The sequence below is a fragment of the Poecilia mexicana genome, unplaced genomic scaffold (genome assembly GCF_051168715.1).
Source record: "Poecilia mexicana isolate PSO_F unplaced genomic scaffold, ASM5116871v1 scaffold_2, whole genome shotgun sequence".
Lineage (NCBI taxonomy): Eukaryota > Metazoa > Chordata > Actinopteri > Cyprinodontiformes > Poeciliidae > Poecilia > Poecilia mexicana.
The window spans coordinates 24,222,731-24,243,790 of NW_028263371.1; the positions used below are offsets into that span (position 1 = coordinate 24,222,731).

At 39.0% G+C, this 21,060-nt stretch overlaps 1 protein-coding gene across 4 annotated transcripts in view; it reads left to right on the forward strand.

Annotated features, from left to right (window-relative positions):
- The first annotated feature begins 753 nt into the window (after positions 1-753).
- LOC106909828 (FERM, ARHGEF and pleckstrin domain-containing protein 1-like) overlaps positions 754-21,060 on the forward strand; it is a 43,969-nt gene continuing 23,662 nt past the window's right edge. The window contains exons 1-2 of one of the 4 annotated variants that reach the window (XM_088012898.1): positions 754-1,200; positions 9,373-9,588. In XM_088012898.1, the coding sequence (XP_087869024.1) occupies positions 9,415-9,588 (174 nt within the window). In that variant the 5' untranslated portion in view covers positions 754-1,200; positions 9,373-9,414. The remainder of the gene's footprint in view (positions 1,201-9,372; positions 9,589-21,060) is intronic. The other 3 variants (XM_088012892.1, XM_088012894.1, XM_088012901.1) reach the window with 3 other exon arrangements.

Below are 21,060 nucleotides of genomic sequence, written 5' to 3' on the forward strand. Positions count from 1 at the left end.
AATCAGACAGCTATAGCTAGCTGCTTAAGTAGCTATCTGTAGTATTTTTCTAGACATTCGAGATTCGAGTCAAAACGTAACTTTTATTCTTGCTAATTTTGGATTTTTCAAATGGAAAGAGTAAATCTTTTTCTACAAAATATCTGGTATTACTCAAAAGAAAAAAAAAATCTAAGTTTTTTTCTTGCATATTTTCACCTTTGAGCTAAAAAGTCCTATTTTTTTCTAGATAATTTCTGAGATTAATCTAAAAATTTCAGGGTTTTCTCTCACAAATCAGAAATTTCCTAATGTTTTTGTCTATACATTTTTTTAGATTAATCAAAAAAGAAAATTCTAAGTTTATTCTCACAAATTTTCAATTTTAGGAACTAAAACTTTCCTATTTTTTTCTATTAAAAAAAATCAATTATTCTAAAAATCCGTAATTTTTTATAGCAAATTGTCAACTTTTCAAACTCAGACATTTCTGGGAAATTTCTGAAGTTGATCTAAAAAAATCACTTTGATTCTAGCAAATTTTCAACTTTTCAAACTTATAAGTTTCTATTTTTTCTAAAATAAATAAATAAATAAAATAAAGAAAAATTTGATTAATCTAAAATATTCAATGTTTATTTTCCTCGAACTTTCAACTTTTGGAGCTAAAAGATTTTTTTTTTTTTTAAATTTCTAACTTTTCAGTCTGAGAAATTTCCGATTCTTTTTGGTGGAGATTTCCTCCTTGTTTTCTAATTATAATGTCCCTTTTACACCGTCATAGTTTGCCTATAAAATTAACATGAAATAAATTATAGTACTTTGCAGCTGTATTGTCACAAAATGCTGAAAGGTGAGACGCATTTGCAGAAGAAATGTGCAGCCGGACCAACCAGGAGGTGTCGCTGTTGCGCCGGCTCTGGTTGCGCTCTCTCCGCGCCCGACACGCCGGGTTGCACCACCTCCGCCACCTCCACCAGCTCCACCAGCGTCAGCGCTGGAGGCGGTGTGCAGCTCTTTATTGTTCTGCTGGAAAGCTTGATCCGCGGCCGGCCGCATTTGTTTCGATGGCCGCCGCTCTGAAGCCCCGTCCCAGCTGAGAGGGAGCGGTCCATCTGCGAGGACGACACCGAGGTACCGAGCGGTGGATCGGGATTTGTCCGACATAAAAGCAGCTCCTTTCTGGTGGGCAGTGTGTGGATCCTGGAGAAGGAAGACGGGGTAAGGAGGAAGGCATCCTGGATCAGAGCGTGGCTCCATGTAGCCACTCTGGTTTTTTTTTACAAATTTGAGAGTTTTCTTTGTTTTGTTTTTTTTTTTTTTTGTGCTTTAAATGTGTTTTTTGCTTCATAGTAGTTTATGGACGCTCCTGTTGCAGAGCAGCCTGGTTATTTTCCTAATCTGCTGAGCTTTAGGGGTCCAACTGAGCCTGTGTGACTGTAAGCTTAATATCAGCCAACCATACCTCTCTATTGGCTGTCTTCTGATTATCTGCAGTTCTGATTTGGCGTTTTAGCCCATCAATATGTCCTACAAGCATAAAAAATAGGACACCCTATAAAAGCTTCTGTTTTCTGACACATTTGGACCTATTTGCAATACTTAAATGTTCAATACAAGCAATAAAAGCTAAATTAAGAGCCTGAAAGAGGTTGAAATCATCTATTTATCTATAGAACCCTCTACAGGAGACCTTTCCTGCCAACAGTCATCACTACCTACAATAACTCTTTGAAGAATTTGAATTAGCATGAGTTACAGCAGCATTTATTTTCCCTTTAGGATCAATAAAGTATTTTTGATTTGATTATTCAAAACAGATGCTAAAAACACCCGCCCAACCAAATTCACCCTGAAAGCAGACCGCAAGATGCTAAAGAGAAGAAATTATTTGGAAATGTTTGGCACAGTGGTTCCGTGATTCACAGAGATGGAAGTGTCGTGTTTTATAGTAGACAACAACATATTAACATTTGTTAATTTAAAAACTAAGTTTGGTTGTATCTTATAAAGGTGAGATGGGGTGAGGACACTCGTTGTTCTTTTTAGTTTTACTTGAGTAAATTTATTTTGAAGCATTTCTGCTCTTACTTGAGTAAAATTTCAGGATTTTCTACCCACTGAATGAAAAACAAACATGTTTTAACCAAACATTCATCAAAAATTCACGGACACACTCCTGCGGTTTTTGTTAAAGCTTTATAAGTGTTTTATTGAGATAAACTGATTTGGAAACTATTCTTTTTGCCTGATTTTGTAATTTATTTATTTTTTTGCTACTTTTTGTCAAAATTTCCACTTAACTTTATATTTTTTCCGTCTGCTGGTGTAATTTTTAAATATGAAATTATTGATAATTTGATCTGTCACTCAGAAAGTTTTACAAAATACTTTCTTTACTCTTTAGTAATTTATTTTTACTTTTACTTGAGTAAAAACATGCTGAAGTAGTGCTGCTCTTGTGTAATTTTTTTGGGTTCTCCTCTGGTGTTTTCTCTGTTTTCCTGCAGTCAGACATCATGCTTGCTAATCTGCAGCACACAAACACAGGTTGCCTTACTGTAACCCACTGACTGGCCTAACGGATTACTCTGCTAACCTACATTCTGCCTACTGTACTCAACTTCTTCACATGTGCCTCTCTCTGGCCCGGATCTGTTTTATTTCAGCCTGACAAAGCGAGCTCTCGCTCACCGATCTCAGACGGTCGTACGCCCCCTCCCCCGTCTCCCTGAGTGGGGTCACGGCTCAGGGTCACCGAAGAGGCAGCACTGACTTTTTTTCTTCTTTTTGCATGTGGTTGGTGGAGCATGTGGCTGTAACATGGCCTGCTCAATTGCTTTACATCCCCTCTGTATGTTTTCTAATCAATATGTCGCAGTGTGGTTGGTGCTTGTGTCTCCAGAGGGGAGCAGAGCAGCTAAATTGCCCTTTCAGTGAAAAACAGAGGGTGTCACCTTGATAAAACGTCGTGTCGGGTGTAGCGTTGTGGCCTTGAGCTCGCCGCCGGCGGCTCGTTTAAACAACGGAGTCATGCAAGGTAGTCAGCAATAAAACTTCTGCTGGGTTCTCCGCCGTGAGACAGAGACACACCCCATGTTCTTTCATTTTCAGATCCGAAATGCACCACCACAAGTAGAAATATAACAAAATCTGATTAGAAATGGCTTCAAACGCACTTAAAAATATATACCAGGTCAAATTCTGCTGTTAGGAAACCAAAATACATCAGATATTTGTGTTTTAAGCTTCTTAAACGAAGCGTGGATTATGCTAAAGCAGGGTTCTGCGGAGACATTCTGAGTCGTCAGCAGCAGGGTTGTAATAGTTTTCATTATGGTTTAGTTTTATTTTGTTGTGACTTTTTGTTTGTCTAATTCTGTTTTAGTGTGTTTACTAGATTTTCTATTAGTTTATATTTAAATATTGTTTTAGTGTTTTCATACTTTGCTTAATTTTTAGGTTCAGAATTCAAAAAGTTGTGATTTGTGATGAAGCATACATAGATTGGGTAATAAATATTAAACAGAGGATGCCGTTTTCCAAAAACTTTCCCTTATTTCCCACAGTTGTGCCGCATCAGTGATTGCAACATCTGTGTAAATACAATTCCACATTTAAAAACATTCCTTTGAGCTGCATCCATTAAAAGTTAATTTTGATGTTTTAGTTGCCGATGAATAACATTAATCAAGAAAAGGACTGGTTCAGATTCCGGGAAACACCACAAATCCACACTAAGTGGTTGTAACATCCCCTTTACATTGTTTCATGTGTGACGGCAGCTTCTCTTTTTCAATATACGTTCACAATTTTCATTTTTAAGCTGTAACATCAGTCCAAAAAATAGCCTGTGAATGTTTTTATTACTTTCTTAAATTTTACGTCCAAAAGACTTGGGTTAAGGAGGGAGAGACAAGTTAATGTGTAAAATATGTGAATTAATCCAATAAAAACAGCTCAAAACTGAGAGAATTTGCTTAGAGAGTGAATCTTGATCTGTACCAATAAGGGCTGAAAGGCTAAAAGGAAGAAGCCATTACTGCAAAACAACAACAACAAAAAAACATCAGATTATAGTTTACAAATGCACTAAAACATTTACTTTTGGTGATGCATCTTGTGGTCTGATGAAATTAAAGTGGAACTGTTAGAAGAACGATATTCCATGTAACATTGAAACATGTGAACACATCAACCAGGAAGTTAAACTCGGAATTGAAGGGGTGTAAGCAACGTAAACGTTGAGCCAAAATGGCTACCAAGTGGCTTAAAGCTGCACTTTGTAACTTTTATAAACAATATGCTATTTACATATTTGTTAAAACTGTCAACATGTTGTGATGATTTGTTATGAGACAGATAATCTGTGAAAAAAATTATCTTCTTCACTTCCTTCCTGAGCTAAGAGGAAGGATTCAGTGCTGCTAGCTAGCGTAGCAGAGAGCAAGGGATTGTGATTGACAGCACTAAGACCCGCCTCCTGGCTCTAATTGGTTGTTTCTAATTTGCGCTGGGAGAAGGCAAAGGAGCTTCATACTTTCACAGATTATCTGTCTCATACCAAAGTGTCACAACATGGTGACATTATGTAAAAGAAAAAAAGTATTTTTTATAAAACGTGGCCATCACAAACTCTGAGAGCAAATTTGACCCAGGAATTTACCAAAACTCAAGGAAGCTACTGACTGCAAAAATACAAACTCTTACCAAGTATTTTTGTTCTACTTTTTAATGCAAATATCTTAATACACTTTAAATAAGACAAACTAACTTAAAAGTAACTTTTCAGCAATATACAGAGGCTTGTTTTAAGTAAAAAATACTAGAAATTTTCCCATGTTATAAGTAAAATAATCTTCCAGTGGAACTTGTACTTTTTCATCAATATTAAGGAGTTATTTACTTAAAACAAGCCTCTATATCCTGCTGAAAAGTAACTTTTAAGTTAGTTTGTCTTATGTCAAGATTACTAAGAACTACTATACTATACTATACTATACTATAAACTACTTGTATTTTTAAAACTTTGTATTTTTGCGGTGCTGTAAGAATCGTGAGGAAATTCCACCAAATAAACGAATGGCGTATGAACAAAACGTCGTGTGTAGAACCGGATTAGTAACCCCTGTTTGACGTAAAATGTGCGTCGTGGCTCATCTGATTCCCAGGCTCCTGCGCCCAGCCGGAATCTCTTGGGAAACGCTGGGCGAACCCCAGTTGAAAGGCGTCTCTGGAGGCCTTGGTGAGTTAAAGCCGCGCTGCCTGACGCTCCCACAGTGGCTTCCTTTGTGCCTGCTGTGTGACCGACTCACTCTGTATTCCACCCTTGCACAACCAGCCTCCCTGCTGAAGACAGAGGGTGATGAGGAAACCTCCCAATTTTTTCCCTCTCTGGGTTTAATTGCTGATCCCAGAGCCTTAAATCAGAAATGTTTTGTGGGTCCATTTGTGATGGAGGAACACTCCTTCAGATCAAGTCGGATTTTTCCAGTTTCTAGGGATTATCGGCACCTGCTTGTTAGTAATAAAGTGAATTAGGGCTGTAAACTAGCATGCGGGAACACGGCTGCCCACCGATACTGGACTGCTGATAAGCTTTCACTTTAACGCTGTGGGGGAAGTAGCACACAAAGACGAGCCAATGTTCCCACAGGTGTAATCAGTAACTTGAATGTCAGCTCTCTTTATAGTCGGGTCACTTCCTTGGTTCGGCTCCAGTTTCCAGTTCCAGCTTTTTGTCATGGAGGTGAGCGGAGGCAACGACACCCACAGGGATTAAGGAGGGATTTATTTTGTGTCTTTTTACACCTGGATTACCTTAATAAAGAGCAAACAGGTGACTGCTAGAGAATCAGCTATAAATATAGCAAAATTAACGTGAATAAGACACATTATAGAGTTATTTTTCCAAATGCACTAATCTGATATTAATCTCTGTATCAGTCCCAGTATTGAAACAAATTCTATATTGAGCACATTATCACTGATACCCATTCTATTCAGTCTAATTATATGCTTTGCGCTGCAAAAAGACAAAATATTACACTTGAAATAAGACAAAACTAACTTGCAAGTAACTTTTTAGTAACATATAGAGGCTTGTTTTAAGTAAATAATTATTTAATATTGATGAAATAATATTTGTTATTATTCAAATTAATATTTGTTCCATTGGCAGATTATTTCACTTACAATAAGACATTTTCCCCATGTTATAAGTTAATTTATCTGCCAATGGAACTAATCAATATTAAGGAGTTATTTACTTAAAACAAGCCTCAATATCTGGCAGAAAAGTAACTTTTAAGTTAGTTTTATTTCAAGTTTACTAAGATATTTGCACTAGAAACTACTTGTGTGCTTTAATTTTTTATTTTACATGATATTTAGAGTTCCTAATTGCATTTTCTGAACCATACGCTGCAGTTTATTTGAACATGTTTGACCAACGCAGTCAACCTATTGTTTTTGTCAGTTTTGATTTCTTATTATTTATTTTACATTGGCTGTTCTACTCCTAAAACTGAGCGAATTAAAGTTGTTTTTACATGTTTGACCAAGCTTAATTCAAATTCAAATAAAAAAAGCCTTTATTGACCCCAAAGGGAAATTAAATGTTGCTGTAACTCATTAATTGAAAGTTTTCAAAAAGTTATTGTCGATGGTAATGGCTGTTGGCAGGAAAAATCTCTTGTTGCGGTCTAAGTGTGCTGTACTGGTGCAAAGTTATTAAAGAAATTCATAATTCAGTACATTTCTGTCAATGTTTAAAAAAACGAAACGTTTTAAGTCAATAAATTAGAGTTTCTCCGTATCGGATTGTTATCGACGATACTAAAGCTCGGATATCGGTATCAGAAGTTAAAAAAGGTAGTTATTTTGCTTTTTTTTGTCACATTTAAGTATTTCCGACAAATGTTAATATGAGGATATTCTTTTGATTAAAGAATTAAAGGTGCTAAAAAATAAGCAACAAAGAGAGAAAAAAGTGCTGTATGCCCTGTAACGTATGTTTTAAATCATCAGATCTCATGCTTATGTAAAAAAACAACAAATAATGGAGATAAAATACAGACTTGAAAACAAGGTTAAATTCCTGGTGCCTGACATAGATCACTGCCGCTGCTGGCCAACTCTTCCTGATCCACTTTGTTTTCTCATCCTTTGATCTGGTCTGGCTGCAGCTTTCATGCAATAAAAACCCTTTGAAATTATTGAGGCCTTTTAAATTGACTCCAAAGTGGATTTTTATGTTGTCGACTAAAAACAATATTATTGTTATTTGAGTTTGCAGATTACTATTCTGTGTAAAAATACAACTTTTTCTTCTTATTTCTTGCTGTAAGTGGCTGTCGCTCCATCTTCAGCTCCATCATCCTGTTGACAATGTGAATTACATTGAAAACTTTGATGTCAGCCGCCCCGACTGTCTCCCTGTAAATATTTAAAACTCTGTATATAGTTGAAGTCTGACTGTATAAAAAGATAGCAAAGTCATCAGTTTAACAGCAAACACAGTCCGGGACAAATACCTAAATGTTTAGAGACCTGTTCTGTGGTCTGAAGCAAGGAAAACATGATTGGCCATCAATATATTTGGAGGATATGAGAACTGTGAGGTATGGGGTGGCAGCATCATCCTATGGGGGTATTTTTGCTGCAGCAGGAAGCAAAATATTGCCAGAAAGTTGAAATTCAGACACTAATGGGTTTTTGGAAATGGAAAAAGACTGTCAGCATCCAGTCAAACTGGTTACAAAGTGACTTCAGGACAACAAAGCCAATGTTTTTGGGTAGACATAACAAAACTCTGATGTCATTCTTGTGGAAAATTTGTGGACAGAGCTGAAAATGTGTTTGTGAACAAATCTGACTCAGTTCTGGCAGAAAAAAAAATCAGGTGAGAAGCTCAAGGAAGTAGATCCAAAATGTTTGACCCAAGTGATACTTTATTTGACTTCAGACTTTAATAATATATTAAAATATTCTCAGATTTTTCTGATATTTATGTAGTAGAAATAATTTTAGGAATTTTAATTGACCCAAAACAGAAAATGTTTAAATTAAGGAATTTTTTATATGCAAATATTTGATATAATCTGTATTTAGCTGCTAAACTTTGGCTCAAAAGAGAATAAAAATGTACCGTGTCCTCAGATTGTTGGTGCTGGATGGTTGATTGGTTTAAAGATTTAAGAGGTTACTGAACTGAGGCCACCTTCCTCTCCTGGATCTCTTGTTGAGGCAGTGCAGAAGTGAGCAACCCGCCTGCCTGTCTTCTAAGACATTCCTCCACCCTGATGTCACCGGCTGCCTCAGAGAGACGATATTTATTGCCGGTGGTTGAGGTTTATCAAGTGTGGGATGGAGGCAGGGGAGAGGCAGACAGAAACCCTCTGGACTGGACCGTATATCTCCAGTCTGGAGGCCTGCATTCAAGTCTGGGCTGGTCTTGAATGGAGGTCTGTGTTTATATCCCACCTGCTGGAATGTTTGAACGTCTGGGAAGGTGTGAGATACGTCTGTCTGCTTTTGCTGTGTTGTGGTTTGTGGCTAATTTCTTCAGAGCTCAGTGAAGTATGTTGTGGTTTAATCATTGTGCAAAGCCAGCTTAAACCTCACTACATAACCAGTTAGTGATAATTTAGGGATGTAATCAATGAGTCGACTTACTATTAATTGTTGACTAATGTTTATTAGACTAAAATTAATTCCATTAGATTTACTAAAAAACGTCCACTTGGAAATGTTGTTGTAATTTGGCCTCCATCCAACAGAGGGCGCTGCTGGTCATCATTGAGCGGAACCAATGGACTTAGAAACAAAGATGGCGGTGGAGTATGCCAGAACTTGAGAGAAGCGGTCCAGATGTAGTCCGGTTTGGGATGCAAAATGCACCTTATGCAGTTCTGTTTAAAAACAAGATGGCGGCGGGGCACAGCAGAACGGGAGGGGAAACGGTCCAAACAGAGTCCGGTTTGGGATATAAAATACTTTTTATGGTTTTGTTTTGAAATATAAACTCTTGACAAACTCTCAAAGTATCTACTTAATAGCGGTCATCCAACTGAGCTGCATGGCGGAGTACCGTCGACTGCTAAACCAAAAATGACAGTTTTGCTACGAAGACTAAGCTAATATGACAGAAAAGCTGTAGTGACAATCGTGATAAGTTGTAGCAATGTGAGAAAACTAAAATCTCGTGTATTCAGCCAGTAATTTAACACAATTCACATAAAAACATTCATATATAATGATGTGCTTGAAAAAAATGTAATCAGTAATTTTATGGAAAGAGGTCGGCCATCTTGATGCAATGCAAATCTCGGGTTTTTAATAAATCAGCTATTTGCATCTGAGTAATGCTTCCATCCTCTTTCTCTCTATCAGACGTGAACGTCGGTCCCTGCTGCCGTTTGAAAGCCCATCACCATGTCTGAACTGACCGAGAGGCCCTCCACTGCCGGACAGCGGCTGGGCGCCCCGGAAAGCTTCGGGGTGTCCACCCTGGAGCCCGGCATGCGTCCTCCGGTCCAGCCCCCGGGACGGCAGGTTTCCATTCGGGTTCAGATGCTCGATGACACGCAGGAGGTCTTCCAGATATCCGTGAGTGATACTTTTTTTTATGGAATACCTCACTTTGCATAACCACCAACTTCACTGTTTTTTTATGCAACACAAAAAGGCTGAAACTTAAAAATATCTTTACATTTATTAATATGGAAAGTGTGATGTTTATGTTGGACTCTGGATGATACCCCTAAATAAAACCCAGCACACCATATTGGAGTAAACATCTTGAAGGCAGAGTTGGGTTGTAAGTAGTTACATTTACTTGAACAACTTTTTTTTTTTAAATAATGTACTTTTAGGAGTATTTTTACAACATGGTATGTTTTACTTCCACTTTTCAGATTTTAGTGACCAAGATTTTTGAAACCATGCATGACATTTGCTCAGCTCCATGTTATGGACTTCTTTTAGTTGGTTTGTGACGATAAATCTTCAAAAAAAAAATGCTTGAAATTTTGATTTTCTTACCTGTTTCAGACAGAATCCATGACTATAATTTTACAGCTTTAGATCCTGACCTGCCACTCCTTTTTGTCTTTTGAATCCTTTCTCTTTTATTCATCTGTTGAGACATTCATGTCCACACCTGAAATGCACATGTTTCCCTTTATTTCCTTCATTTCCTGCTAAACTTGTTGTTTAAAGGCAACTCGCTATGAATGCCCTGCTTACCTTTGAGCCCAGACTAAGATCCCCACTTCCTGGAGATACACAGGAAATTGGAGCAAAGCCCACTTCCTGTTTAAACACACCACACCTACAGACCCTGACTCAGTCAGCTCTCTGTCCACCACCAGCAGGAATTTGATTTAGCCCACCCAGTTCCTCCAAACATGCTCCAGCACCTTCTCTCCGTACCATCTGTCTGCCTTTATGGCTGAGTCACCTCTAAAACTGTGTCATGTTTGCATTTTGCAGCGTTTGCATGTGTTTTGAATCTAGCTGGAGCATGTAAAACGTCCTTGCACAACAGTTCTGCTCGTATCTCTGCAATTGATCCCACACTGCAGTGTGTCAGTGTGTCGTTTCCTTGAATTTCTGGTTTAACGTCTTGCAGTGAGCCGACACGGAGTGTGTTCCTGCTCCAGGGCTTGCATGCCTTTTGGAAAATCCAGCTGCTGTATTATCAGCACAGATTTGAGGGGATTTTTTTTTGTTCTTATTTGTGATGTTAATGAGGAGAGAATCCGCTGGCTTGTTGAGCTGCCGGTCTGGGAAGCCATAATTGGCTTTTAGCGAAAATGCCAAGAATGCGATGCGGCTGCTGCCTGAGGACGTGTCTGTGGATGAGAGGACAGTTAGGCAGGAATTTGGTCTGCATCTTTTTTTGAATGCAGTTTTAAATCCTAAATATATGCCTTTGCTTGTTAGGTTAAAACAAGAAGCTTGTGGTGCTCTGCAGAGCAGCGGCTGTCCAGCAGAGAGGAATCCTGATCATTCTCCAGTCCCCAACTTAATCCACTCATACTTTTTGATCAATTACAACCAGAACACACAGGTTTAGGAGATGGATCAGTGGCTCTTTTGAAGAGAATTTCAGATTTTTAGAAAACCCTGAATCATTTTAATGCCTCTAAAGCATTTAATAGTTTGAATCTTTTGTAGTTTTTACACATTTTGTCCTGGTTTCTTAGGCGAACAGTGCAGTGGGTCTGACTGCTGTAAAGAGTCACAGTAAATGTTCACTTTCAACACCCAAACATTTCAAAATGGCTAACTTTAAGTCTTTTTCACTTGGTAAAGTTATAAGATTGTCGTCTGCTTTAGGCGATGTCCAATGCTAAGCTAACGACTAAAACTTGGTCATTAGTTTAAGTGAATTTTTCAGTCTGACGGAACACATTAACTAATAACTTAGCACTCTAAAGCAAACATCCAGTAGCATTTCACGCTATAGATAATCAAATTAACACTGTAAACTGTTCCTGCATTGGTGGACTGACTTGACTCCTGGTCTAACTGAAAAGCCGCTCAGGAAGGAAGAAGCCGTTACTCCAAAAGCAACTTAAATAGCCAGACTACAGCTAAATGTTATCAAATACTAAGAAAATTCATGCAAACTACTTGTTTTTTCACATTTAGGAAGCAAAAGAGGTATTTGGTAATCCAAACTGACCTGAAAGGTTTAGTGATGTGAATTTAAACACCTGGTTGGTGGTTGTTTCTCTGCAGTGGCACCAGGAACCACAGGAAGCCTCAGCTCAAAGGGATCCCACCTCATAAATGACGGCTGTTTTTGGTACTTAATGAATTTGGTGAAATAAAGTCTCCATTGTGTTTTCAGCTTGTTTCACCTAATCTGTCTTTTCCTGCTGCGGCGCCTTGCGGTGTGTTTTGCGCAGTAGGTGAATTCTCATGTGTGAATCAGGAGATAAGCCTCCAGCGTTGGCTTTCAACGGGCATTTTTCTCCTCAGAGTTGGAGCTCATTAACCAGCCGGTTATCTCTGGACCTCAGCAGGGCGCCGCACAGCAGCAGCAATCCATTTTGGACCACGTTTACTTTCATCACCATCAGTCAGTGTGTGTCTGAGGGCGTGAATGCTTCATCGTGGGTTCAGAACGGATGATTTGTTTGATATTCTGTTGTTTACGTTCACCTCTCCGCCCATGAAAACCGTTCAGAGATTTGCTCTCATCGTTGTTCTGGTTTCATTTGTTCATTCAAACGTTTCCTGTCTCTCTTTGTTCTCTGTGACCTTCCTTCCTCTCTTCCTCTTTGTTGTCGTCGTTTTTTCTCCCATTGTGATTATTTTGTCCTGTGATTTTCCTTATTTCTCTCCATTGCATCCTCATTTCCTTCCTTTCATCCCGTTTGTTCCTTTGTCCTTTTCATCCTCCTTTCATTTTTCTCCTGATTGTTCCTTCCTTTTTGTCTAATTTTTTTCATATCTTCCTGCATCCCCTTTTTACTTCCTTTCCTCCTTCCTGATGTCCTCTGTTCTGTCTTTTTCATTCATTACTTTTTTCCTTCCTTCCTTTGTTTGTTCCTCCCTTCTTTCTTTACTTTCCTTCCCTATTTCCTTCTTTGTCTCTTCATTCATTCATTCATTCATTCATTCATTCATTCATTCATTCATTCTTTTCTTTCCTTATTTTCTCTAATTTTTATTACCTTATTTTCTTCATTTTTGTCCGTCCATCGTTTCCTTCCTTGTTCCCTTTTCTTTAATTCCCTCCATCTCTCCATTTCCATCTATCTTTCCCTTCTTCCTTTCCTTTTATCCCCACTTCCTCTGTTTCCTTCATCATGTCCTTCCTGTCTTGTCCTTTTTTCTTCCCTTTGCTTGTCTTTGCCCATCATATAAATATTTTTCAACAAATTTACATTTCTTTCGTATATTAATTTCTTAAAATGAACTCTGGAATATTTCCACTGCTGCTTGCTCGTATTAAACCTGATTTCTTTAATGAATATTGAATAATTGAAGGTGCAGTTAAACATTTTAGCTCCATATTGAGACGTCAGCACATGCAGACGCAGCCTGTGGCTCCATTATTAATGAAAAATGGAGGCAGCGATCACTCCCACCTGCTAAATAATTAAGTCCAGATAGGAGGTGCTCTTTGTGCTCACATCCACCTCAGTGAGATTGTTTCCACTATAAACACTGTTGCTCTTCATGCTGCCACTAATGGAAACTATGAAAGCAGGTGTTAGCAGCTCACATGAGGGGTTGTACACTGTGACTGCTAACAAGCTGCAGCTGAAGCAGGGCGGCTAATTAAGAATCAGTTTTAGCCATTTGCTCTGCGTTGCATCCGGTTCTGTGCGACGCAGCATGAATGGAAACCATTCAGACTGTAACTCTGCTGTTTTTATCCCTTCTTTGGTTGCCTACTGCACTTCTATTTTTACTTTCCTGCGTGTTTTAATCAAGCATCTCCGTTAAAAATCAACAGATTGTGCGTTCATATTCCTCCTTGGACTTGTGCTGACTAACATCAAATCCTCCTGATTCCCTGGAGATCAGTTGAGCTGCTTTAAGCCCCCGTTCACCTCCCCTCACTAGGAAATCCCATTTACCTACATGACGCCTTGCAGGCTTCAAACCAGCACATATGGAGCCACGTTCCCTCTCTGCACCACCTGGCCTTTCGTTTTCTTCTGATAAACATGATTTTATTTTATTTTTTACTCGTTTCATCTCTTCCTTTTTTCCTGTTTTGTCCTCCATGTTGACTTGACCCTTGACCCTAATCCCTGTAAGATCATCCAATATCTGCTGTCTGTGATTGACTTTCTCAGTGGATGTCGGAGGCTTTAAAGGCACACCATCTGACAGCAGGAGTGAGATGAAGAGGAGTGGCTTTAGGTGTGTGATAGAGGTGTGTGTGTTGGGGGAGGGCTACAAGGATTAGGATGACAGATCTGCTCCATGGACATCATTTGATAACCTAGCGACACTCTGGGGTTATGATAAATAACAGACAAGTCCCCTGACATGTCTCACCGCTGCAAGGCGCACACGAACACACACGCCGCTGACATTTGAAATTGATGGGCCTTTGTGCTGCCTGCTGTCTGGGGACCGAATGCAGAGGCTACAAATGAAGGGAGCTACAACGCTGCCTTATGGTCCCATTGGACAGAGGCAGCAGTAAACATTAATCGTTTTTATTGTAATCGGTCTAAATGCTGAAATCTTTGTTTTATTGCAAAGGAGACTAAAGTGCCCACATAGTTAGGCTCCTTATAAAGGTTCTCCTTGTTGTTTAGGTTCTAAAAATTAGGGCTGAAACGATGAATCATAGTGAATCAATTATTGAAAAATTGCTTAAAATTTAGTCATTTTATAGAGACTCACAAAAGTCAATTTTAGGGCCAATTAAGTCAAAACTATACAAAAAAAATCCTGTTTTGTTGGCACGTTTTGCTATTCAATCATTAATTGGTTAATCCAAAAAATTTGCGGAAAACTGTATTTATGTTAAGTCGAGCAGGACTTAATGTAAATACAGTGTTTAGAAGTGAAAACAAATATGAATTTACAAAATAATTTATCAGTATGATTATAAATTCACAGTAATGAGAAGAAAACTGTCCCATATACCGAAGGAGTGGACAGTATAAAGATGCTGACAGTCATTACAAAGACAAAAAACAAACAAGTTTTAAACTCTTCATATTATTTTTCTTAGAACATAAACGCCTATTATGTCTTAAGTGCTAAACATATTTGATCAATATTCAAAATAATAAGTACAAAATGAAAAGTCTACTTTGACATTATGTAGTGTCTTGTGTATGTTTAGCATTATTAGCTACTAGCAACGAGTAATTTGTATGCTCTCAGTTTATTACAACAAAGCTTCATTAATCAGACTTTTTAAAATGTTAGTCTAACATTAACATGCTAACTCTGAATTAATGACAGCTACGTTAGCTTGCTAGCTACAAACACTAGCAGCTTGTATTATAGTTAGTTTTTTATTGTTGGGAGACAGAAATGGTGTAAAAACACAGGCCAGTTTTTATTTTCATTTATTCTGAGTGACTGTGCGTCATTATGTAATGGCTGGTATTTGGTTTCTCATTCCTGTGGGTAAAAAAAGCATTTTAAAATTGTTTTTATGTTTAAGGGAATAAGTTACCTTGCATTTCATATCTTTGCTAAATCCAGACTTTAAAAATCTTCTCGCTCTGTTTTTTTTTTTTAATCTCTGAGATCAAAGAGACACAGATGATGCTTCCCTCTTGGTTGGTAAAAAGAAATGATAGCAGATTACTGCTGGAAAGTGAAAAGTTGTCCCCGATGGACAGAGATGGTTGCTGAGATTGTTTGTAAATGGGAGCAGAAACCAAATGCATAGAGGCCCAGTGGAGGACAGAAAGGAGACGTGGTGCTGAGCCCTTTGTGGTGGAAAAAGAGACACACATCCGACTCCCACAGAAGCCAGTGAATGAGCAAACACTGGCTGCTCCGCTTGGCTGCAGTCCTTTTTTTTTTTTTTCCTGCACTGCAGTGAATTTGGGCCTCGCTGAAGAAGTTCATCAGCAATCACTGTGCCCTTCTCACACAAAACCGCCAAACCAATTTTGTCGTTATTGTGGATTACAAATGTTGTTTTAGTGCAGCTTTCTGCAGCCCTAGAGGTGGACTTGTGGTGGAGTTTTCACTGTGGTTTTATCTGTTTGGTAGAAACCTTGAAATGAGCGCCAGGCGAACTGGGACGATGCCAAACTCATTTGTGAAATTCTGGCTGAGGTCGTCTTCTCCTCTAAATGTCTCCCGACAGACAGAGCTCCGTCTTATTAGTCACTGCTGCAGTAAATCTTCATTTTGACGACGGAGGGGGGGGGCGGGGGGAGTGTTCAGGCTCCGTCAGGGTTTTCCCCGCCTTCCAGAAAATTAAAACAAAACAAAAGGAATGCTGAGTATAAGTCTTGGAGCAATTGCGAACCGTTTCCACATGGATGACATCGAAATTAATTGGAAACTTCAAACGCTTTCTAAATACTATAAAGGCTCTGCAATCACGCCAGTCTTCAAGTCGGGACTTTTTAAAGTTAAAGAGCTGCACAAGATCAAAAAGGCTCAAAATGATTCAGTTTTATCTGCGTTTGAGGATCTTTCCACCTCCGCCAGTTATATGACAGATTATGCAGAACGTGAATGCATGACTTGAAATATAATGTCCAGTCAGTGCAACTTGGATCGGATTACATGCACTAAAACTGCAATCATTCTGGCGTATTGTTCTGTTCTCAGTGTTCATCTCTGTGCTTGCTGCCTCCTCGTCTCCTCCGGGACGTTTTCCAGAAGACTTTGTGTTTTTCTGCAGCCCTGCTGAGTCGATCCTCTGAGAAACTGGCGTTGGAATGCAGCTCTGACTGAGATGTTTAGGAGGGAAAAGTAGATTCAGCTTTCAGCCATCTTTGTCTTCTCTGGGGTTTTTTTTTCTCTGATTAAAAACTTTTTTTTGTCATTCTCGTTCCAATCCGCAGCATGAAGCTGGATAGGAATTCCTTCAGTTTAGAGCTGAAATGATTAATCATCAAGAATCGATTATTGGCATAATCGTCAGCTAATTTAGTAATTGATTAACTGGAGTGCATAGAGTAAAAAACAAACTCATCAGAGCAGCAATTAGGCCAAAAGTGTAAAGATATACACATACATTTTGAATTTATGATTAAAAAACAATTTGTTTGTAAATACGTTCTAGTCAAAGCAGTTTTAGCTTCTCCTGGTTCAAATTCCTTAAAAATAAAAAATATATAAATCTCCTTTTGCTGTGTAATTATTAATTGTTTAATCAATAAATGATCAGATCAGCCCTGCTGTTTTTATGTCAAGTCAAGCAGAAGAGTGAGCGTTTCACATGTTGATGTTTTTATTTTTTTTAGCTGCAGATGCATCCTTTGCACACATTCAAGAAAGTAAATATTACATTTTAGGCAATAAAGTGTTTATTTTCTCTAAAACAGTAATTGTTTGCATATTGTATTGCTAATACTGTATAAAAACGGTTTAAGTTCTTCAATGTAAAATCTGCACAATGTCCCTTTTTTTTATCAGATTAATAGTCATATAGTAATCGATCACTAAAATAATCATTAGTACAGCTTTACTCCAGTTACAGAATCTCATTTTAATTTGAAAAGCTGACATTTCTACATCCTAACGTTTCCTCTGCTAATCAGCTGCAGCTGCGAAACCAGAACCTCCTGCTGTGACTCAGATTTGCAGATCTTTGTAAGCTTTTGCTTCATTCATTGTTTTTGTTAATTGTGCTCACAATCTCTTACTACACTAAAAAAAATCAAGCGGACATTCGAGATGAAGCTTTAGAAACGGCTGCAGGTTGTTATTTCCATCCCAGAAGGAAACCCGGAGGCCGTTTCTGTGCCAGATTTTTCCACAAGGCGTAGTTCAGACACACCCACCATCAAACTACACAAGATGCTAATTACCTTTTTATGCTTTGGAGCTGTGCATGTATTCCCCTCTGCTGCTTGGTTTAATAGTCTACCAGGGGCGCGCTGCAGACCGTAGCATCCACACACACACACACACACACACACACACACACACACACACACACACACACACACACACACACACATCGCCGTCGTTGCTGCAGCCCCCCATCAGCAGGTTTGGGAACTTAATTTCCAAGAAGTGGCAGGTATTTGCCAACATGCTGCTTTTTTTCTCTTAGATGTGTTTGTGCGACTCCCTTTGTTGAGTTAAGCTGTTTAGCATAATGTGATGTGTGTGAGGATGTGATTGGTGGAGGAATAAAGAAACCGTCTCCCTGCTGTCCTGTTGTTCTTTTATGGGAAACTGTACAGTTTACACCAAGCTGTAGTCTTAGTAAGCAGCTTTTTATATGCAGGTATTTCTCACAAACACCTTTTCACTCCAAATATTGAGTTTGTTGTTCTTAAACCACTTTGAAACTAATTTTGTGGTTTGGTTCGGATCATTATGGTCAAACAATTTAACTCCAGTTTCATTTGGTTTTCTCTCTCATCTGTCGAACTTGGTGTTTATTTCCTCCAAACTTGAACTTCTTCATAACTTTACACCACTTTCTAAATGTTTAAAAGTCATTCATATCTCATCTGGCTCTTACCGGACCATTTATCCGCAATGTTTGTTTTGAAACGGTTGCACAGACAGAACCAGGAAGTAAACATCTGAAAAGTAAAAACCTGTGAATGATTTGTTGGTAGGAAATACGGGTGTTGATGACGGTTTATTATTCTGTTTACACCAATCAGTGGCAGGAAGGAGAACCATGTGTCCTCCTTCCTTCTTTCCTTCATACCTGCATTTTTCTTTCCTCTCTCTTGTCCTTCATTGCTACCTTGTGTCCTTTATTCTATATGTCCTCTTTCCTACCTTCCTAATTTGCTACCTCCAGTCTCAGTGCCCTTCATAGTGTCCTGCTTCCATTCTTTCCTTCAATGTCTTTCATTCAGGGTTCCTTCCTTCCTTCCTTCCTTCCTTCCTTCCTCTTTTGTTTGTTTGTTTGTTCTGTTCTCCTTCTTTCTTTCCTTCTGCTCTTTCCTGCTAGCCACTTCCTTCCATCCATATGGGTTTTTTCATTTCTTTCTTTCTTCTTTCCTCGCTTTCTTCCGGGCTTCGTTCCTTCCTTTATTTTTATCTGTGTTTGCTTCCTTTTCTTATTTCCTTACTTCCTTTTTATCTGGGCTTACTTCCTCCTTTCCTTCCTTCCTTCCATACATACGCACGCACGCCCTTCTTTCCTTTTTTAGTTTCTTCCTCCCTCCTACATTTAAATTCTCTCCACTATGAATATTTTCATAAATATTATGGTCAACCGTACCGTTGTGGGTTTAAATCTGAGGCTGGAGCCCACTGAACTCTGGGAAATTGAGTCTGGGATAATCTGACCTCTTGAACCCTGCTAGTCTTCTTCTTCTGCATGTTTGTAACCTGAGCTGAGCTTCCTGTGTTGATGCTTCAGGTCTGCTGACGCAGTTCAGCAGCAGGACGCAGCAGGACGCAGCATGTTCTGTGGTATGAAGTTTCATGATGAAGCTGACCATGAAGGGAACAAAACACAAACATCACCAGCCTCAGCTTCTCAGGACCTCTGCTCATTTCTCCTCACATTTCCTCCTCTTTTGTTCCAGTTGTTCAAACTGGATGACATTACAGACTAAAGGAAACTTGGGTGCTTTTCTAAATATTTCCTGCTGTGAAAGAAACAGTGAATGAAGAATATTTGGAAACTTTCTACAAGCAGGATTCTCCATATCTTATTGCCCTGCAGAGTGAGAACCGCCCAGTGTTTGAGTCCTACAGCCAATCAGATGGTTCTTTATATTATTATTGTTGCACCACTGATTGTTGTAGTGATGTTGCTCTATAATGTGCAGACCTGCTGCTTTCCAGTTTATTCCCTCGGTTTCCCCACAAACCGAGGGAAACTTTTTGTAGGAAACTTTTCCAGGTTTCCCACAAAACCTGGAAAAGTTCAGAATCTGATTTATTTTCTTATGTGGATAAAGGTGGGAAAATTGAATGTTTTGGTTGTTTTACTTCATTCTGCATCCATCTGTCCATCCATCTTTTTTCCGGTCCATCCGTCCATCCATGTCATATTTAATTCTTTCCCTCAGTAGAAATATTAACTTCCTAGTAACCATTTATTTTCATACTTCTGTATGTATTTTTATAAAGCTATAAGGCGATATCCTTTAGGAGCAGAGATGAGATCAAAGGCAGAAACTAAAGTAAGTTGAATAAGTGAATGTTGTGTTAGCTGCTGGGCCCGGAGGGGCCTCATGTGGGGAGGATAGTAGAAAAACAGTAAGTGATTCACTCTGACATGCCTCTCTCCAGCTTGGCGAGGCGCTGACTGGATCACATGAGAAGTTCTGGGTTAAAGGGAGAGGAAGTGTATCTGTCAGCGTTGGAGCTGGCAGCTGATTCTGCAGAGAGTCGTCCACGCTGACAGCTTCCTGGCATGTTTCTTTCGCGGTTAGAGGCCGTGAATGAAGCCGCGACAGAATGACTCAGGAGGAAGTGAAGGGGGCACACAAACAAACTCTCATTAATCCAACTTACTAAGCAGTTTGTGTCCATTACGGACTCTGATATACTCCGCCGTCTGATTTGCTGTGAGAATCAGGCCTGAGTCATGTTGTGGAAGGTAAACGGAGAGAAACGACGTTTGCAGCTATTTTGAGCCGAGTTATTTGTTATGCAGAAGGACAGCTGCTCATTAAGGCTCTTGTCTCGACTTTATAATTATCTGAGAAGAGGCGAGTTCGGCCCATAAACCCAGCTCTGGGAGCTGGACACGGCCCCCACATGTCAGCTGTTTTATCCAGACTCTGCTTCTGTGTATGCAGGCACGTTGGCCTCTACCTGGAATATTTTACCGCAAACAAATCCAGGAAGAAGAAGAAGAAAAAAAACACTTTATCTGAGTCTTGCACAGTAAAAATGTGATTAGAAGTGTGTGTGTGCGTGTGTGTGTGCGTCTGTGAGGTTTTGGCTGGGTAAGAAGGCCTCATTGATAGAAGCTGCTGAAAGGACTGATTGTGATTCAAAGTGAAAGGACCTCAGTCTGTGCTCAGCAGGGACCAATCTGCTCTCCGTCTGCTGAGCGGATCCAGCAAACAGATAAAATCGCTTGTATTTGTCAACCTTAAAACAACCCACACTAAAAATTTATAGCAGTTAATTTCTGCTTTGTTTTAACCTCTTAAAGATCCTCATTTTTCTGAAAAAGCTGCCAAGAGAGGGTCATGGGAAAAGGCTGAACAGTTGCCTGTTGAGTTTATTCTTCATTTATTGTCATATAAATGCAGCTAAATGATTTTTCCCATTGAAAATACCAGAGGTTGAGTCACCAGAACCTCCCATTTTTCTTATAGCTTTGACCTTTCTGATACCAGTTTTTGCCCAGTTTCTTTTTAACAACTATAATATGAAATTATATAAAAACAACAAAAAACTATATTTTATTGCCTTCCTGCTCAGAGTTTGGGGCTCATTATTTGTTTGTTTACCATCGCATTA